The 18852-nt window shown below is 44.6% G+C and overlaps 1 protein-coding gene across 2 annotated transcripts in view; it reads left to right on the top strand.

Moving 5' to 3' along the window:
* Window positions 1-18852, top strand: part of LOC109905046 (F-BAR and double SH3 domains protein 1) — a 41088-nt gene that overhangs the window by 8766 nt on the left and 13470 nt on the right. For both annotated transcript variants that reach the window (XM_020502183.2, XM_031789851.1), the window contains exons 7-12: window positions 2024-2087; window positions 2920-3048; window positions 3646-3768; window positions 4435-4530; window positions 4705-4824; window positions 4904-5008. In XM_020502183.2, coding sequence (XP_020357772.1) covers window positions 2024-2087; window positions 2920-3048; window positions 3646-3768; window positions 4435-4530; window positions 4705-4824; window positions 4904-5008 — 637 coding nt within the window. The remainder of the gene's footprint in view (window positions 1-2023; window positions 2088-2919; window positions 3049-3645; window positions 3769-4434; window positions 4531-4704; window positions 4825-4903; window positions 5009-18852) is intronic.

Genomic DNA, 18852 nt, shown 5'->3' with positions numbered 1-18852 from the left:
ACCAAATCGCCCAACACCACTATTTCTAAGGTTAATTTTAAGTGAAGGTTGTGATTTTTTTAACCATTCCTGAACCTGTGACTAGCAACAAGCTACATAGGGGCAATACCAGAATAAATGATCTAGTGATTCTGTCTCATCGCAGCAATATCTACAAAGCTGAGACTGTTGTATGCCCCATATACAGTGCCCCCGAAAAGTATTCAGAACCCTTGACTTTTTCCACATTTTCTTAGGTTACAGCCTTATTCGAAAATTGATTAAATAGTTTTTTCCCCCCTCATCAATATACACACAATACCCCATAATGACCAAGCATTTACATTTAATCCATTTTAGAAGAAGGCTGTAACATAACAAAATGTGGAAAAGTTAATACTTTCTGTTGATGGCAAGAATTTTGTTTAATAATTTAAATTGAAAAACTCTTAAGTGTTGAATGAAGTGTTGTTTTTTTGTACCAGTTCATAAACCATGTGCCATGGAATCGGTAAATCGAAAACCTCTTCCCATTTATTTTGCAACCTGCATGGCGCAGCTGTCAATATGTTGGTCCTCAAATGAAACCGGTATATTTTTCTATTTTTCCATGACTGCAGAATCTTATCTATTTTTGCAAACTGTCTGTTGAAATTGATTGTGGTAAGTTCATTTATATTTTTTGAGATGTGAATACCAAGTATGTCTACTTCACCATCCGCCCATTTTATTGATAAACTACAAATCACATTTGATTTGTTACAACAGGTGTTGCGGTAGCGTAAACACTGTGTCTTTTAACGATCCAATACGTAATATGGTACACTTGTCATAATTAGGTTTTAGTCCAGAGAGGTTAAAAAAGTGATCAAGATCTTCAATGTGCAGGGATCCCGATTGCAGACTTTAGAAAAAACTTGAGTCATCGGCATAAATTGACACTTTTTTGTTTTTATCCCCTGGATTTCTAACCCCTTGATGTTTTTGTTGGATCTAATTTTAATAGCTAGCATTCAATGGCCATTATAAATAGATATGGAGACAATGGACAGCCTTGTTTTACTCCTCTTAAAAGCTCAATACTTTCTGAGAAGTAACAATTATTCACTATTTTGCATCTGGGGTTGCTGTACATAACTTGAACCTATTGTGTAAGAGATTCACCAAAATTAAAGTAGCCGTACTTTATCAAACGCCTTTTCAAAATCTGCTATGTAGATCAGACCTGGTATCTTTGATGTTTCATAATATTCAGTTGTTTCAAGTAATTGTCGTATATGATCTCCAATATATTGTTCATGTAAAAAAAATAGTATCAGGATGAACAATATCTGGTCAAACTTTTATTCTATGTGCTATGCATTTTGCCAGGATTTTCATATCACCACATTGAAGTGTAAGAGGCCTCCAGTTTTTTAAATGGACTGGATCTTTATACTTACTTACTTACTTCCTGTTTTAGTAATACTGAAATCAGACCTTCTTGTTGAGTACCTGAAAGTCTACCATTTTTTTTCCCAGTATCCCCATCCACATGGAAATTCTATACGAGTTCAATTTAAATCCATTTAAATTACAGGTTGTAATGCAACAAAATAGGAAAAATGCCAAGGGGGATGAATACTTTTGCAAGGCACTGTACCACCTGGTGATGTCACCATGGGAGACCAAAACTCCATCCCACCAAAACAGGTTGAAATTTCAGGTGGTCTTTTCAAACAGCTCTTACTCTAAAAGGGCATTATCATGATTTTCACAATTTCATAGTATTGTTCCAACATCATAGTATGTAAATATATAGAACACACAGGAAAATCAAATTTTTGACTGAAAGTGGGCCTTCAAGGCTACTTGTAACATAGTTAAATTATTCATCATCTGAGAGGGAGCAAGTAGTGGCATGTTAAATGTTCTGTAAACCTGTAGTCATTGCATTTTAGTTCAGATACGTGGTTGATGCATATTTTATGTCTATCGATTATTATTTATAATAATGTCATTAAGAGTCTTGGTTTGATTATTTCTATCATGTGACCTTTTTCAGATTCAAGAAGAGTGACCATGGAATTTTCCATTTTAGGACAGGCTTGCAGAAAATGAGTTCAAAGGTAGGCTACTGTAGGCTGACACATGCTGAAGTACCCCACCACCGCCACATAAGTGTCACCTGGCTAGTTAGTACACAGAGAGTATACATATTTGTATTTACATTTTTTAATGTAAAATATATTTTTTGCCCTTTTTTCTCCCCAATTTCATGGTATCCAATTGTTGTAGTAGCTACTGTCTTGTCTCATCACTACAACTCCCGTACGGGCTCAGGAGAGACAAAGGTTGAAAGTCATGCGTCCTCCTATACACAACCCAACCAGCCGTACTGCTTCTTAACACAGCGCGCATCCAACCCGGAAGCCAGCCGCACCAATGTGTCGGAGGGTACACCGTGCACCTGGCAACCTTGGTTAGCGCTCACTGCACCCGGCCCGCCACAGGAGTCGCTGGTGTGCGATGAGACAAGGATATCCCTACCGACCAAGCCCTCCCTAACCCGGACAACGCTAGGCCAATTGTGCGTCGCCCCACGGACCTCCCGGTCGTGGCCGGTTACGACAGAGCCTGGGTGTGAACCCAGGGACTCTGATGGCACAGCTGGCGCTGCAGTACAGCGCCCTTAACCACTGCGCCACCCGGGAGGCCGAGTATACATATTTCTGAAAGGGCAAATCGTGTTTTATCTGTTATATGCTTTACTATGAAGAAATGTCTTCAATAAAACATGTAGGAATAATGCATTTGCGCTGTTGAATATTATACTCTTCTTAGTCACCTTGCACTTTGCCTATTGATTACCTATCAAATCAAACACATTTTGATAGTAGAATTGATTGTAATAATGAAACATATTTTATCCTCAACTCACTCCCTGTAAACGTTGTTCAGCTGAATACCAGGCTGAGGGAGTGTGACCAGAGACTGACAGAGGTGCGTAATGAGTACCTTCTAACACTGTCTGCCGTCAACTCTCATCACCAGTACTACTACACTGCAGAGCTGCCTGCCATCATGAGGGTAAGACCACCTGGCATCTCCTAACGGCATACTGTCTCTCTTGATTCTCATCATGAGTCTGTCATAAGACTGAACACACTGCATCGTCCCCTCAGATGTACCTCCTGTCAGTGAAAAAAACTTCCTTTTTTGTTTGTGATGAGTCACTGCTAGTTGACATAATTTCCTGTCCCATTGTGGTTGTCTTAGCTGTAGAGTGGAGAGCACAAACTACACTGAAATTCATCCAAATAGGAAATCCTCAAATGTTCCTTTTTGGCTTTTTACCTTTGCAAAGTAATCAGGTGAGTCATAAATTCAGCTCAGTAGAAACCATTCATTTCAGGGGTATTTCCCCCTCAGAACATTCATAAGACAACAATCTTCTTGAAAGTGTCTATGTCTCAATCAAGGGAAATATCACTCAGTGACTCAACTCTTGTTATTGCAGTAACCAATGTAATTCATTATGAATCAGTTGATTCAAATCCCTCAGACTGAAACATTGGAATGACTGAAACATTGGAAAATAAGGAAATCTCAAATCACCTCTGATTTTGTATTGCATCAGGGCTTTGGCTATAACCCCAGCTCTCACCTCTGTCGTTTACTCAACAGAGACTGGACAGTGACCTGTATGAGCAAATCCGAGAACACTTCACTCTCTTGTGCTGCACAGAGATCGACACCTGCCGGTCAACGCATAGTAACTTTAGCAAGATCTGCGAGAACTACACCAAGGTGAGGCCGTGCGTGGGATCCACTGAAGCCCTTTTCACAGTAAAAACCTTCCACAGACAGTAGCCCCACTGTAATACCCAGAGCTGTGACATTCCTCACCTGGGCATTGCTGATGGAGGCCAGACAGACCACTGACTGATGTTCTGTTCTATGGGAGACATGTGAACTAGTGTCTGTGTCGCAAATAACACCATATTCCCTATATATTGCATTACTTTTGACAAGGGCCCATAGGGCTTTGGCCCAAAGTAGTGAACTATGTAATAAATAATGTGCCAACGTGGAGGTAATGAGGGTTTGTGTAATGACTGTTGGTGGAAGAAGGTGAGGACCAAGATGCAGCGTGGTAAGTGTTCATCATTATTTTAATAAACTGAACACTAAATACAACAAGGAATAAAAGAAACAACCGAAACAGCTCCGTCAGGTGCAAAACACACTAAACAGAAAATAACTACCCACAACCCATAGTGGGAAAACAGGCTTCCTAAGTATGGTTCTCAATCAGAGACAACGATTGACAGCTGCCTCTGATTGGGAACCATACCAGGCCAAAACCAGAAATACAAAACATAGAATGCCCACCCCAACTCACGCCCTGACCAAACTAAAATAGAGACATAAAAAAGGAACTAAGGTCAGGACGTTTGTTTGGTTCTCTGATAGGTGTCTAGAGAACAGAACATCCAGATCTTCCTCCAGGAGTTCCCGGTCTTCACCAGAACAGCCGGCTTTCACTTCCAGGTTGCCCCTAAAGACAAGGTGTGGCTCACTGTAGTACCACTGTTCTTGATTACCATGTAAACACCATTATATCACAATTAATATCCACAAAGCTGTTTGAATAAAACCCTGATTGAGGTGAAATTGTTGAGATTTCCATATAGTATTTTGTGTGTGAGATAATCCCAGCTTCACCTCCTGTTCTTTCTAAAGGTGTGCATTCTGAAGCAACATAGCTCCAGTGCTGAGGGGGAGAGCTGTTTGGACAAGGAGGCCCGCAAGTGGTCTGCTAAGGCTGCCAAAGACTACAAGATCATCTCACATGGAGATAGGGTGAGTAGTGGGCGAAATCTCTGTTTACCTCTGGTTCGGGAGCTTGACCTTGTGTAACCTCTGTCTACCTTCCTCATAGGCACTGCAGATGCTGGACAGGCGTTTCAAACTGCTGTCAGGAGACACAGGAGTCAGCGTGGAACAGAAGATGGTGGGGGTGAAGGAGAGTGTGAGGAAAGCACAGGTAGGACTACTACTAGCCCAACGTAATGTTACTGTTAGCTACTACAAGCCCAACGTAATGTTAATGACCTCACATTACCCTCCTACTATTCCACCCTACCAGGAAATGGATAATGATAAGGCAAGCAGTCATTAACCAGGCTTTATCAGAGTTCCTCTTTGATACGCTGGTGTTAGCCTTCTTTACACTCTTAGAAAAAAGGGTTCCAAAAGGGTTCTTTGGCTGTCCCCATACGATAATCCTTTTTGGTTCCCCTCTGTGGAAAGGGTTCTACATGAAACCCAAAAGGGTTCTACCTGGAACTAAAAAGGGATCTTCAAAGGTTTCTCCTATGGTGCAGTGTAGAGGTGGATGTAGTTATTTAATGCTAAGTGACTGGTGGGTGATGAGACCAAGGCTGCGTGTGTTCTAGGCCTATAGCCATGCCTCTGCAGATGCAGGATGCTTTCTACTACTAGAGCCTTTGTAGAGCTAACGACAGGGCTCTCTCCTCCACTCTGCCTGGCCCATTAATGAGCCAGGTGGATGCCCTCTATCTGGATCTGAATGGAATGTGTCACTGCCTACTTCCTACTTCCCACAAGGACAAATGCAAATGCTGCTGGCATCATGCGTCAGTTGGAACTGTTCATTCAACCCACCACCTCCTCCTGCTTTATTCAGTTGTCTTGGGCTCAGAGTAAGCGTTATGTGATGTAATCAAGCTTTTGTATTGGCCTGAAAAAACATGTTTCTTTACTTACAAGAAAGAAGTTGGGATTAGGAAACATAATGCAGCCAATATGCTGTTAATGTACTGCTAATATGAACCTAGTATGATGCTACAGCCAACCCCAGATGTCCTTGATGACTACAACACTTATTTTGCTGTGCTGTTTAATGTTATTAGTATTATGGCTTATTCATATGTAGTGTGTTTAAGTTATTATGTCTGAGATGTTACAGTGTCTGAGATGTTACAGTGTCTGAGGTGTTACAATGTCTGAGGTGTTACAGTGTCTGAGGTGTTACAGTGTCTGAGGTGTTACAGTGTCTGAGGTGTTACAGTGTCTGAGGTGTTACAGTGTCTGAGGTGTTATAGTGTGTGAGGTGTTACAGTGTCTGAGGTGTTACAATGTCTGAGGTGTTACAGTGTCTGAGGTGTTACAGTGTCTGAGGTGTTACAGTGTCTGAGGTGTTACAGTGTCTGAGGTGTTACAGTGTGTGAGGTGTTACAGTGTCTGAGGTGTTACAGTGTGTGAGGTGTTACAATGTCTGAGGTGTTACAGTGTGTGAGGTGTTACAGTGTCTGAGGTGTTACAATGTCTGAGGTGTTACAATGTCTGAGGTGTTACAGTGTCTGAGGTGTTACAATGTCTGAGGTGTTACAGTGTGTGAGGTGTTACAATGTCTGAGGTGTTAGTGTCTGAGGTGTTACAATGTCTGAGGTGTTACAGTGTGTGAGGTGTTACAGTGTCTGAGGTGTTACAGTGTGTGAGGTGTTACAGTGTCTGAGGTGTTACAGTGTGTGAGGTGTTACAATGTCTGAGGTGTTATAGTGTCTGAGGTGTTACAGTGTCTGAGGTGTTACAGTGTCTGAGGTGTTACAGTGTGTGAGGTGTTACAGTGTCTGAGGTGTTACAGTGTCTGAGGTGTTACAATGTCTGAGGTGTTACAGTGTCTGAGGTGTTACAATGTCTGAGGTGTTACAGTGTCTGAGGTGTTACAGTGTCTGAGGTGTTACAATGTCTGAGGTGTTACAGTGTCTGGGGTGTTACAATGTCTGAGGTGTTACAATGTCTGAGGTGTTGTAGTGTCTGAGGTGTTACAATGTCTGAGGTGTTACAGTGTCTGAGGTGTTATAGTGTGTGAGGTGTTATAGTGTGTGAGGTGTTATAGTGTGTGAGGTGTTACAGTGTCTGAGGTGTTACAGTGTCTGAGGTGTTACAGTGTCTGAGGTGTTACAGTGTGTGAGGTGTTACAGTGTCTGAGGTGTTACAGTGTGTGAGGTGTTACAGTGTGTGAGGTGTTACAGTGTATGAGTTGTTACAGTATCTGAGGTGTTACAGTGTGTGAGGTGTTACAGTGTGTGAGGTGTTACAGTGTGTGAGGTGTTACAGTGTGTGAGGTGTTACAGTGTCTGAGGTGTTATAGTGTGTGAGGTGTTACAGTGTGTGAGGTGTTACAGTGTGTGAGGTGTTACAGTGTGTGAGGTGTTACAGTGTATGAGTTGTTACAGTATCTGAGGTGTTATAGTGTGTGAGGTGTTACAGTGTGTGAGGTGTTACAGTGTGTGAGGTGTTACAGTGTGTGAGGTGTTACAGTGTGTGAGGTGTTATAGTGTGTGAGGTGTTATAGTGTGTGAGGTGTTATAGTGTGTGAGGTGTTACAGTGTCTGAGGTGTTACAGTGTCTGAGGTGTTACAGTGTGTGAAGTGTTACAGTGTCTGAGGTGTTGCAGTGTCTGAGGTGTTCCAGTGTCTGAGGTGTTCCAGTGTCTGAGGTGTTCCAGTGTCTGAGGTGTTCCAGTGTCTGAGGTGTTGTAGTGTCTGAGGTGTTCCAGTGTCTGAGGTGCTACAGTGTGTGAGGTGTTATAGTGTCTGAGGTGTTACAGTGTCTGAGGTGTTACAGTGTCTGAGGTGTTACAGTGTCTGAGGTGTTACAATGTCTGAGGTGTTACAGTGTCTGAGGTGTTACAGTGTCTGAGGTGTTACAATGTCTGAGGTGTTACAGTGTCTGGGGTGTTACAATGTCTGAGGTGTTACAATGTCTGAGGTGTTGTAGTGTCTGAGGTGTTACAATGTCTGAGGTGTTACAGTGTCTGAGGTGTTATAGTGTGTGAGGTGTTATAGTGTCTGAGGTGTTATAGTGTCTGAGGTTAGTGTCTGAGGTGTTACAGTGTCTGAGGTGTTACAATGTCTGAGGTGTTACAATGTCTGAGGTGTTGTAGTGTCTGAGGTGTTACAATGTCTGAGGTGTTACAGTGTCTGAGGTGTTACAGTGTCTGAGGTGTTACAGTGTGTGAGGTGTTACAGTGTGTGAGGTGTTAGTGTGTGAGGTGTTACAGTGTCTGAAGTGTTACAGTGTCTGAGGTGTTATAGTGTGTGAGGTGTTATAGTGTGTGAGGTGTTACAGTGTCTGAGGTGTTACAGTGTCTGAGGTGTTACAGTGTCTGAGGTGTTACAGTGTCTGAGGTGTTACAGTGTGTGAGGGTGTTACAGTGTGTGAGGTGTTACAGTGTATGAGTTGTTACAGTATCTGAGGTGTTACAGTGTGTGAGGTGTTACAGTGTGTGAGGTGTTACAGTGTGTGAGGTGTTATAGTGTGTGAGGTGTTACAGTGTCTGAGGTGTTATAGTGTGTGAGGTGTTACAGTGTGTGAGGTGTTACAGTGTGTGAGGTGTTACAGTGTGTGAGGTGTTACAGTGTATGAGTTGTTACAGTATCTGAGGTGTTATAGTGTGTGAGGTGTTACAGTGTGTGAGGTGTTACAGTGTGTGAGGTGTTACAGTGTGTGAGGTGTTACAGTGTGTGAGGTGTTATAGTGTGTGAGGTGTTATAGTGTGTGAGGTGTTATAGTGTGTGAGGTGTTACAGTGTCTGAGGTGTTACAGTGTCTGAGGTGTTACAGTGTGTGAAGTGTTACAGTGTCTGAGGTGTTGCAGTGTCTGAGGTGTTCCAGTGTCTGAGGTGTTCCAGTGTCTGAGGTGTTCCAGTGTCTGAGGTGTTCCAGTGTCTGAGGTGTTACAGTGTCTGGGGTGTTACAATGTCTGAGGTGTTACAATGTCTGAGGTGTTGTAGTGTCTGAGGTGTTACAATGTCTGAGGTGTTACAGTGTCTGAGGTGTTACAGTGTGTGAGGTGTTACAGGTCTGAGGTGTTACAGTGTCTGAGGTGTTACAATGTCTGAGGTGTTACAATGTCTGAGGTGTTGTAGTGTCTGAGGTGTTACAATGTCTGAGGTGTTACAGTGTCTGAGGTGTTACAGTGTCTGAGGTGTTACAGTGTGTGAGGTGTTACAGTGTGTGAGGTGTTAGTGTGTGAGGTGTTACAGTGTCTGAAGTGTTACAGTGTCTGAGGTGTTATAGTGTGTGAGGTGTTATAGTGTGTGAGGTGTTACAGTGTCTGAGGTGTTACAGTGTCTGAGGTGTTACAGTGTCTGAGGTGTTACAGTGTCTGAGGTGTTACAGTGTGTGAGGTGTTACAGTGTATGAGTTGTTACAGTATCTGAGGTGTTACAGTGTGTGAGGTGTTACAGTGTGTGAGGTGTTACAGTGTGTGAGGTGTTACAGTGTGTGAGGTGATACAGTGTCTGAGGTGTTATAGTGTGTGAGGTGTTACAGTGTGTGAGGTGTTACAGTGTGTGAGGTGTTACAGTGTGTGAGGTGTTACAGTGTATGAGTTGTTACAGTATCTGAGGTGTTATAGTGTGTGAGGTGTTACAGTGTGTGAGGTGTTACAGTGTGTGAGGTGTTACAGTGTGTGAGGTGTTACAGTGTGTGAGGTGTTATAGTGTGTGAGGTGTTATAGTGTGTGAGGTGTTATAGTGTGTGAGGTGTTACAGTGTCTGAGGTGTTACAGTGTCTGAGGTGTTACAGTGTGTGAAGTGTTACAGTGTCTGAGGTGTTGCAGTGTCTGAGGTGTTCCAGTGTCTGAGGTGTTCCAGTGTCTGAGGTGTTCCAGTGTCTGAGGTGTTCCAGTGTCTGAGGTGTTCCAGTGTCTGAGGTGTTCCAGTGTCTGAGGTGTTCCAGTGTCTGAGGTGTTGTAGTGTCTGAGGTGTTCCAGTGTCTGAGGTGCTACAGTGTGTGAGGTGTTATAGTGTCTGAGGTGTTACAGTGTCTGAGGTGTTACAATGTCTGAGGTGTTACAGTGTCTGAGGTGTTACAATGTCTGAGGTGTTACAGTGTCTGAGGTGTTACAGTGTCTGAGGTGTTACAATGTCTGAGGTGTTACAGTGTCTGGGGTGTTACAATGTCTGAGGTGTTACAATGTCTGAGGTGTTGTAGTGTCTGAGGTGTTACAATGTCTGAGGTGTTACAGTGTCTGAGGTGTTATAGTGTGTGAGGTGTTATAGTGTCTGAGGTGTTATAGTGTCTGAGGTGTTACAGTGTCTGAGGTGTTACAATGTCTGAGGTGTTACAATGTCTGAGGTGTTGCAGTGTCTGAGGTGTTCCAGTGTCTGAGGTGTTCCAGTGTCTGAGGTGTTCCAGTGTCTGAGGTGTTCCAGTGTCTGAGGTGTTCCAGTGTCTGAGGTGTTGTAGTGTCTGAGGTGTTCCAGTGTCTGAGGTGCTACAGTGTCTGAGGTGTTCCAGTGTCTGAGGTGTTCCAGTGTCTGAGGTGTTCCAGTGTCTGAGGTGTTACAGTGTCTGGGGTGTTACAATGTCTGAGGTGTTACAATGTCTGAGGTGTTGTAGTGTCTGAGGTGTTACAATGTCTGAGGTGTTACAGTGTCTGAGGTGTTATAGTGTGTGAGGTGTTACAGTGTCTGAGGTGTTACAGTGTCTGAGGTGTTACAATGTCTGAGGTGTTACAATGTCTGAGGTGTTGTAGTGTCTGAGGTGTTACAATGTCTGAGGTGTTACAGTGTCTGAGGTGTTACAGTGTCTGAGGTGTTACAGTGTGTGAGGTGTTACAGTGTGTGAGGTGTTAGTGTGTGAGGTGTTACAGTGTCTGAAGTGTTACAGTGTCTGAGGTGTTATAGTGTGTGAGGTGTTATAGTGTGTGAGGTGTTACAGTGTCTGAGGTGTTACAGTGTCTGAGGTGTTACAGTGTCTGAGGTGTTACAGTGTCTGAGGTGTTACAGTGTGTGAGGTGTTACAGTGTGTGAGGTGTTACAGTGTATGAGTTGTTACAGTATCTGAGGTGTTACAGTGTGTGAGTGTTACAGTGTGTGAGGTGTTACAGTGTGTGAGGTGTTACAGTGTGTGAGGTGTTACAGTGTCTGAGGTGTTATAGTGTGTGAGGTGTTACAGTGTGTGAGGTGTTACAGTGTGTGAGGTGTTACAGTGTGTGAGGTGTTACAGTGTATGAGTTGTTACAGTATCTGAGGTGTTATAGTGTGTGAGGTGTTACAGTGTGTGAGGTGTTACAGTGTGTGAGGTGTTACAGTGTGTGAGGTGTTACAGTGTGTGAGGTGTTATAGTGTGTGAGGTGTTATAGTGTGTGAGGTGTTATAGTGTGTGAGGTGTTACAGTGTCTGAGGTGTTACAGTGTCTGAGGTGTTACAGTGTGTGAAGTGTTACAGTGTCTGAGGTGTTGCAGTGTCTGAGGTGTTGCAGTGTCTGAGGTGTTCCAGTGTCTGAGGTGTTCCAGTGTCTGAGGTGTTCCAGTGTCTGAGGTGTTCCAGTGTCTGAGGTGTTCCAGTGTCTGAGGTGTTCCAGTGTCTGAGGTGTTGTAGTGTCTGAGGTGTTCCAGTGTCTGAGGTGTTCCAGTGTCTGAGGTGCTCAGACAGTGTGTGAGGTGTTATAGTGTCTGGGGTGTTACAATGTCTGAGGTGTTTACAATGTCTGAGGTGTTGTAGTGTCTGAGGTGTTACAATGTCTGAGGTGTTACAGTGTCTGAGGTGTTATAGTGTGTGAGGTGTTACAGTGTCTGAGGTGTTACAGTGTCTGAGGTGTTACAATGTCTGAGGTGTTACAATGTCTGAGGTGTTGTAGTGTCTGAGGTGTTACAATGTCTGAGGTGTTACAGTGTCTGAGGTGTTACAGTGTCTGAGGTGTTACAGTGTGTGAGGTGTTACAGTGTGTGAGGTGTTAGTGTGTGAGGTGTTACAGTGTCTGAAGTGTTACAGTGTCTGAGGTGTTATAGTGTGTGAGGTGTTATAGTGTGTGAGGTGTTACAGTGTCTGAGGTGTTACAGTGTCTGAGGTGTTACAGTGTCTGAGGTGTTACAGTGTCTGAGGTGTTACAGTGTCTGAGGTGTTACAGTGTGTGAGGTGTTACAGTGTGTGAGGTGTTACAGTGTATGAGTTGTTACAGTATCTGAGGTGTTACAGTGTGTGAGGTGTTACAGTGTGTGAGGTGTTACAGTGTGTGAGGTGTTACAGTGTGTGAGGTGTTACAGTGTCTGAGGTGTTATAGTGTGTGAGGTGTTACAGTGTGTGAGGTGTTACAGTGTGTGAGGTGTTACAGTGTGTGAGGTGTTACAGTGTATGAGTTGTTACAGTATCTGAGGTGTTATAGTGTGTGAGGTGTTACAGTGTGTGAGGTGTTACAGTGTGTGAGGTGTTACAGTGTGTGAGGTGTTACAGTGTGTGAGGTGTTATAGTGTGTGAGGTGTTATAGTGTGTGAGGTGTTATAGTGTGTGAGGTGTTACAGTGTCTGAGGTGTTACAGTGTCTGAGGTGTTACAGTGTGTGAAGTGTTACAGTGTCTGAGGTGTTACAGTGTGTGAAGTGTTACAGTGTCTGAGGTGTTGCAGTGTCTGAGGTGTTCCAGTGTCTGAGGTGTTCCAGTGTCTGAGGTGTTCCAGTGTCTGAGGTGTTCCAGTGTCTGAGGTGTTGTAGTGTCTGAGGTGTTCCAGTGTCTGAGGTGTTGTAGTGTCTGAGGTGTTCCAGTGTCTGAGGTGTTCCAGTGTCTGAGGTGCTACAGTGTGTGAGGTGTTATAGTGTCTGAGGTGTTACAGTGTCTGAGGTGTTACAATGTCTGAGGTGTTACAGTGTCTGAGGTGTTACAATGTCTGAGGTGTTACAGTGTCTGAGGTGTTACAGTGTCTGAGGTGTTACAATGTCTGAGGTGTTACAGTGTCTGGGGTGTTACAATGTCTGAGGTGTTACAATGTCTGAGGTGTTGTAGTGTCTGAGGTGTTACAATGTCTGAGGTGTTACAATGTCTGAGGTGTTACAGTGTCTGAGGTGTTATAGTGTGTGAGGTGTTATAGTGTCTGAGGTGTTATAGTGTCTGAGGTGTTACAGTGTCTGAGGTTGTTACAATGTCTGAGGTGTTACAATGTCTGAGGTGTTGTAGTGTCTGAGGTGTTACAATGTCTGAGGTGTTACAGTGTCTGAGGTGTTACAGTGTCTGAGGTGTTACAGTGTGTGAGGTGTTACAGTGTGTGAGGTGTTAGTGTGTGAGGTGTTACAGTGTCTGAAGTGTTACAGTGTCTGAGGTGTTATAGTGTGTGAGGTGTTATAGTGTGTGAGGTGTTACAGTGTCTGAGGTGTTACAGTGTCTGAGGTGTTACAGTGTCTGAGGTGTTACAGTGTGTGAGGTGTTACAGTGTCTGAGGTGTTACAGTGTGTGAGGTGTTACAGTGTGTGAGGTGTTACAGTGTATGAGTTGTTACAGTATCTGAGGTGTTACAGTGTGTGAGGTGTTACAGTGTGTGAGGTGTTACAGTGTGTGAGGTGTTACAGTGTGTGAGGTGTTACAGTGTGTGAGGTGTTATAGTGTGTGAGGTGTTATAGTGTGTGAGGTGTTATAGTGTGTGAGGTGTTACAGTGTCTGAGGTGTTACAGTGTCTGAGGTGTTTACAGTGTGTGAAGTGTTACAGTGTCTGAGGTGTTGCAGTGTCTGAGGTGTTGCAGTGTCTGAGGTGTTCCAGTGTCTGAGGTGTTCCAGTGTCTGAGGTGTTCCAGTGTCTGAGGTGTTCCAGTGTCTGAGGTGTTCCAGTGTCTGAGGTGTTGTAGTGTCTGAGGTGTTCCAGTGTCTGAGGTGCTACAGTGTCTGAGGTGCTACAGTGTCTGAGGTGTTCCAGTGTCTGAGGTGTTCCAGTGTCTGAGGTGTTCCAGTGTCTGAGGTGTTCCAGTGTCTGAGGTGTTCCAGTGTCTGAGGTGTTCCAGTGTCTGAGGTGTTCCAGTGTCTGAGGTGTTCCAGTGCCTGAGGTGTTCCAGTGTCTGAGGTGTTCCAGTGTCTGAGGTGTTCCAGTGTCTGAGGTGTTGCAGTGTCTGAGGTTTTCCAGTGTCTGAGGTGTTGTAGTGTCTGAGGTGTTGTAGTGTCTGAGGTGTTGTAGTGTCTGAGGTGTTGTAGTGTCTGAGGTGTTCCAGTGTCTGAGGTGTTCCAGTGCCTGAGGTGTTACAGTGTCTGAGGTGTTACAGTGTGTGAGGTGTTACAGTGTGTGAGGTGTTACAGTGTATGAGTTGTTACAGTATCTGAGGTGTTACAGTGTGTGAGGTGTTACAGTGTGTGAGGTGTTACAGTGTGTGAGGTGTTACAGTGTGTGAGGTGTTACAGTGTCTGAGGTGTTATAGTGTGTGAGGTGTTACAGTGTGTGAGGTGTTTACAGTGTGTGAGGTGTTACAGTGTGTGAGGTGTTACAGTGTATGAGTTGTTACAGTATCTGAGGTGTTATAGTGTGTGAGGTGTTACAGTGTGTGAGGTGTTACAGTGTGTGAGGTGTTACAGTGTGTGAGGTGTTACAGTGTGTGAGGTGTTATAGTGTGTGAGGTGTTATAGTGTGTGAGGTGTTATAGTGTGTGAGGTGTTACAGTGTCTGAGGTGTTACAGTGTCTGAGGTGTTACAGTGTGTGAAGTGTTACAGTGTCTGAGGTGTTGCAGTGTCTGAGGTGTTCCAGTGTCTGAGGTGTTCCAGTGTCTGAGGTGTTCCAGTGTCTGAGGTGTTCCAGTGTCTGAGGTGTTCCAGTGTCTGAGGTGTTGTAGTGTCTGAGGTGTTCCAGTGTCTGAGGTGTTCCAGTGTCTGAGGTGCTACAGTGTGTGAGGTGTTATAGTGTCTGGGGTGTTACAATGTCTGAGGTGTTACAATGTCTGAGGTGTTGTAGTGTCTGAGGTGTTACAATGTCTGAGGTGTTACAGTGTCTGAGGTGTTATAGTGTGTGAGGTGTTACAGTGTCTGAGGTGTTACAGTGTCTGAGGTGTTACAATGTCTGAGGTGTTACAATGTCTGAGGTGTTGTAGTGTCTGAGGTGTTACAATGTCTGAGGTGTTACAGTGTCTGAGGTGTTACAGTGTCTGAGGTGTTACAGTGTGTGAGGTGTTACAGTGTGTGAGGTGTTAGTGTGTGAGGTGTTACAGTGTCTGAAGTGTTACAGTGTCTGAGGTGTTATAGTGTGTGAGGTGTTATAGTGTGTGAGGTGTTACAGTGTCTGAGGTGTTACAGTGTCTGAGGTGTTACAGTGTCTGAGGTGTTACAGTGTCTGAGGTGTTACAGTGTCTGAGGTGTTACAGTGTGTGACGTGTTACAGTGTGTGAGGTGTTACAGTGTATGAGTTGTTACAGTATCTGAGGTGTTACAGTGTGTGAGGTGTTACAGTGTGTGAGGTGTTACAGTGTGTGAGGTGTTACAGTGTGTGAGGTGTTACAGTGTCTGAGGTGTTATAGTGTGTGAGGTGTTACAGTGTGTGAGGTGTTACAGTGTGTGAGGTGTTACAGTGTGTGAGGTGTTACAGTGTATAAGTTGTTACAGTATTGAGGTGTTATAGTGTGTGAGGTGTTACAGTGTGTGAGGTGTTACAGTGTGTGAGGTGTTACAGTGTGTGAGGTGTTACAGTGTGTGAGGTGTTATAGTGTGTGAGGTGTTATAGTGTGTGAGGTGTTATAGTGTGTGAGGTGTTACAGTGTCTGAGGTGTTACAGTGTCTGAGGTGTTACAGTGTGTGAAGTGTTACAGTGTCTGAGGTGTTGCAGTGTCTGAGGTGTTCCAGTGTCTGAGGTGTTCCAGTGTCTGAGGTGTTCCAGTGTCTGAGGTGTTCCAGTGCCTGAGGTGTTACAGTGTCTGAGGTGTTACAGTGTGTGAGGTGTTACAGTGTGTGAGGTGTTTACAGTGTATGAGTTGTTACAGTATCTGAGGTGTTACAGTGTGTGAGGTGTTACAGTGTGTGAGGTGTTACAGTGTGTGAGGTGTTACAGTGTGTGAGGTGTTACAGTGTCTGAGGTGTTATAGTGTGTGAGGTGTTACAGTGTGTGAGGTGTTACAGTGTGTGAGGTGTTACAGTGTGTGAGTTGTTACAGTATCTGAGGTGTTATAGTGTGTGAGGTGTTACAGTGTGTGAGGTGTTACAGTGTGTGAGGTGTTACAGTGTGTGAGGTGTTACAGTGTGTGAGGTGTTATAGTGTGTGAGGTGTTATAGTGTGTGAGGTGTTATAGTGTGTGAGGTGTTACAGTGTCTGAGGTGTTACAGTGTCTGAGGTGTTACAGTGTGTGAAGTGTTACAGTGTCTGAGGTGTTGCAGTGTCTGAGGTGTTCCAGTGTCTGAGGTGTTCCAGTGTCTGAGGTGTTCCAGTGTCTGAGGTGTTCCAGTGTCTGAGGTGTTCCAGTGTCTGAGGTGTTGTAGTGTCTGAGGTGTTCCAGTGTCTGAGGTGTTCCAGTGTCTGAGGTGCTACAGTGTGTGAGGTGTTATAGTGTCTGGGGTGTTACAATGTCTGAGGTGTTACAATGTCTGAGGTGTTGTAGTGTCTGAGGTGTTACAATGTCTGAGGTGTTACAGTGTCTGAGGTGTTATAGTGTGTGAGGTGTTACAGTGTCTGAGGTGTTACAGTGTCTGAGGTGTTACAATGTCTGAGGTGTTACAATGTCTGAGGTGTTGTAGTGTCTGAGGTGTTACAATGTCTGAGGTGTTACAGTGTCTGAGGTGTTACAGTGTCTGAGGTGTTACAGTGTGTGAGGTGTTACAGTGTGTGAGGTGTTAGTGTGTGAGGTGTTACAGTGTCTGAAGTGTTACAGTGTCTGAGGTGTTATAGTGTGTGAGGTGTTATAGTGTGTGAGGTGTTACAGTGTCTGAGGTGTTACAGTGTCTGAGGTGTTACAGTGTCTGAGGTGTTACAGTGTCTGAGGTGTTACAGTGTCTGAGGTGTTACAGTGTGTGACGTGTTACAGTGTGTGAGGTGTTACAGTGTATGAGTTGTTACAGTATCTGAGGTGTTACAGTGTGTGAGGTGTTACAGTGTGTGAGGTGTTACAGTGTGTGAGGTGTTACAGTGTGTGAGGTGTTACAGTGTCTGAGGTGTTATAGTGTGTGAGGTGTTACAGTGTGTGAGGTGTTACAGTGTGTGAGGTGTTACAGTGTGTGAGGTGTTACAGTGTATGAGTTGTTACAGTATCTGAGGTGTTATAGTGTGTGAGGTGTTACAGTGTGTGAGGTGTTACAGTGTGTGAGGTGTTACAGTGTGTGAGGTGTTACAGTGTGTGAGGTGTTATAGTGTGTGAGGTGTTATAGTGTGTGAGGTGTTATAGTGTGTGAGGTGTTACAGTGTCTGAGGTGTTACAGTGTCTGAGGTGTTACAGTGTGTGAAGTGTTACAGTGTCTGAGGTGTTGCAGTGTCTGAGGTGTTCCAGTGTCTGAGGTGTTCCAGTGTCTGAGGTGTTCCAGTGTCTGAGGTGTTCCAGTGTCTGAGGTGTTCCAGTGTCTGAGGTGTTGTAGTGTCTGAGGTGTTCCAGTGTCTGAGGTGTTCCAGTGTCTGAGGTGCTACAGTGTGTGAGGTGTTATAGTGTCTGAGGTGTTACAGTGTCTGAGGTGTTACAATGTCTGAGGTGTTACAGTGTCTGAGGTGTTACAATGTCTGAGGTGTTACAGTGTCTGAGGTGTTACAGTGTCTGAGGTGTTACAATGTCTGAGGTGTTACAGTGTCTGGGGTGTTACAATGTCTGAGGTGTTACAATGTCTGAGGTGTTGTAGTGTCTGAGGTGTTACAATGTCTGAGGTGTTACAATGTCTGAGGTGTTACAGTGTCTGAGGTGTTATAGTGTGTGAGGTGTTATAGTGTCTGAGGTGTTATAGTGTCTGAGGTGTTACAGTGTCTGAGGTGTTACAATGTCTGAGGTGTTACAATGTCTGAGGTGTTGTAGTGTCTGAGGTGTTACAATGTCTGAGGTGTTACAGTGTCTGAGGTGTTACAGTGTCTGAGGTGTTACAGTGTGTGAGGTGTTACAGTGTGTGAGGTGTTACAGTGTGTGAGGTGTTACAGTGTGTGAGGTGTTACAGTGTATGAGTTGTTACAGTATCTGAGGTGTTATAGTGTGTGAGGTGTTACAGTGTGTGAGGTGTTACAGTGTGTGAGGTGTTACAGTGTGTGAGGTGTTACAGTGTGTGAGGTGTTATAGTGTGTGAGGTGTTATAGTGTGTGAGGTGTTATAGTGTGTGAGGTGTTATAGTGTCTGAGGTGTTACAGTGTCTGAGGTGTTACAGTGTGTGAAGTGTTACAGTGTCTGAGGTGTTGCAGTGTCTGAGGTGTTGCAGTGTCTGAGGTGTTCCAGTGTCTGAGGTGTTCCAGTGTCTGAGGTGTTCCAGTGTCTGAGGTGTTCCAGTGTCTGAGGTGTTCCAGTGTCTGAGGTGTTGTAGTGTCTGAGGTGTTCCAGTGTCTGAGGTGTTCCAGTGTCTGAGGTGCTACAGTGTCTGAGGTGTTCCAGTGTCTGAGGTGTTCCAGTGTCTGAGGTGTTCCAGTGTCTGAGGTGTTCCAGTGTCTGAGGTGTTGTAGTGTCTGAGGTGTTCCAGTGTCTGAGGTGCTACAGTGTCTGAGGTGTTCCAGTGTCTGAGGTGTTCCAGTGTCTGAGGTGTTCCAGTGTCTGAGGTGTTCCAGTGTCTGAGGTGTTGTAGTGTCTGAGGTGTTCCAGTGTCTGAGGTGCTACAGTGTCTGAGGTGTTCCAGTGTCTGAGGTGTTCCAGTGTCTGAGGTGTTCCAGTGTCTGAGGTGTTCCAGTGTCTGAGGTGTTCCAGTGTCTGAGGTGTTCCAGTGTCTGAGGTGTTCCAGTGCCTGAGGTGTTCCAGTGTCTGAGGTGTTCCAGTGTCTGAGGTGTTCCAGTGTCTGAGGTGTTGCAGTGTCTGAGGTTTTCCAGTGTCTGAGGTGTTGTAGTGTCTGAGGTGTTGTAGTGTCTGAGGTGTTGTAGTGTCTGAGGTGTTGTAGTGTCTGAGGTGTTCCAGTGTCTGAGGTGTTCCAGTGCCTGAGGTGTTACATTGAGTTGTGGCTGTAAAAGGGATGACA

Source organism: Oncorhynchus kisutch, linkage group LG15, assembly GCF_002021735.2.
Source record: "Oncorhynchus kisutch isolate 150728-3 linkage group LG15, Okis_V2, whole genome shotgun sequence".
Lineage (NCBI taxonomy): Eukaryota > Metazoa > Chordata > Actinopteri > Salmoniformes > Salmonidae > Oncorhynchus > Oncorhynchus kisutch.
The sequence above is the reverse complement of the archived record's forward strand: the minus strand, read 5'-3'. Positions and strand labels throughout refer to the sequence as shown.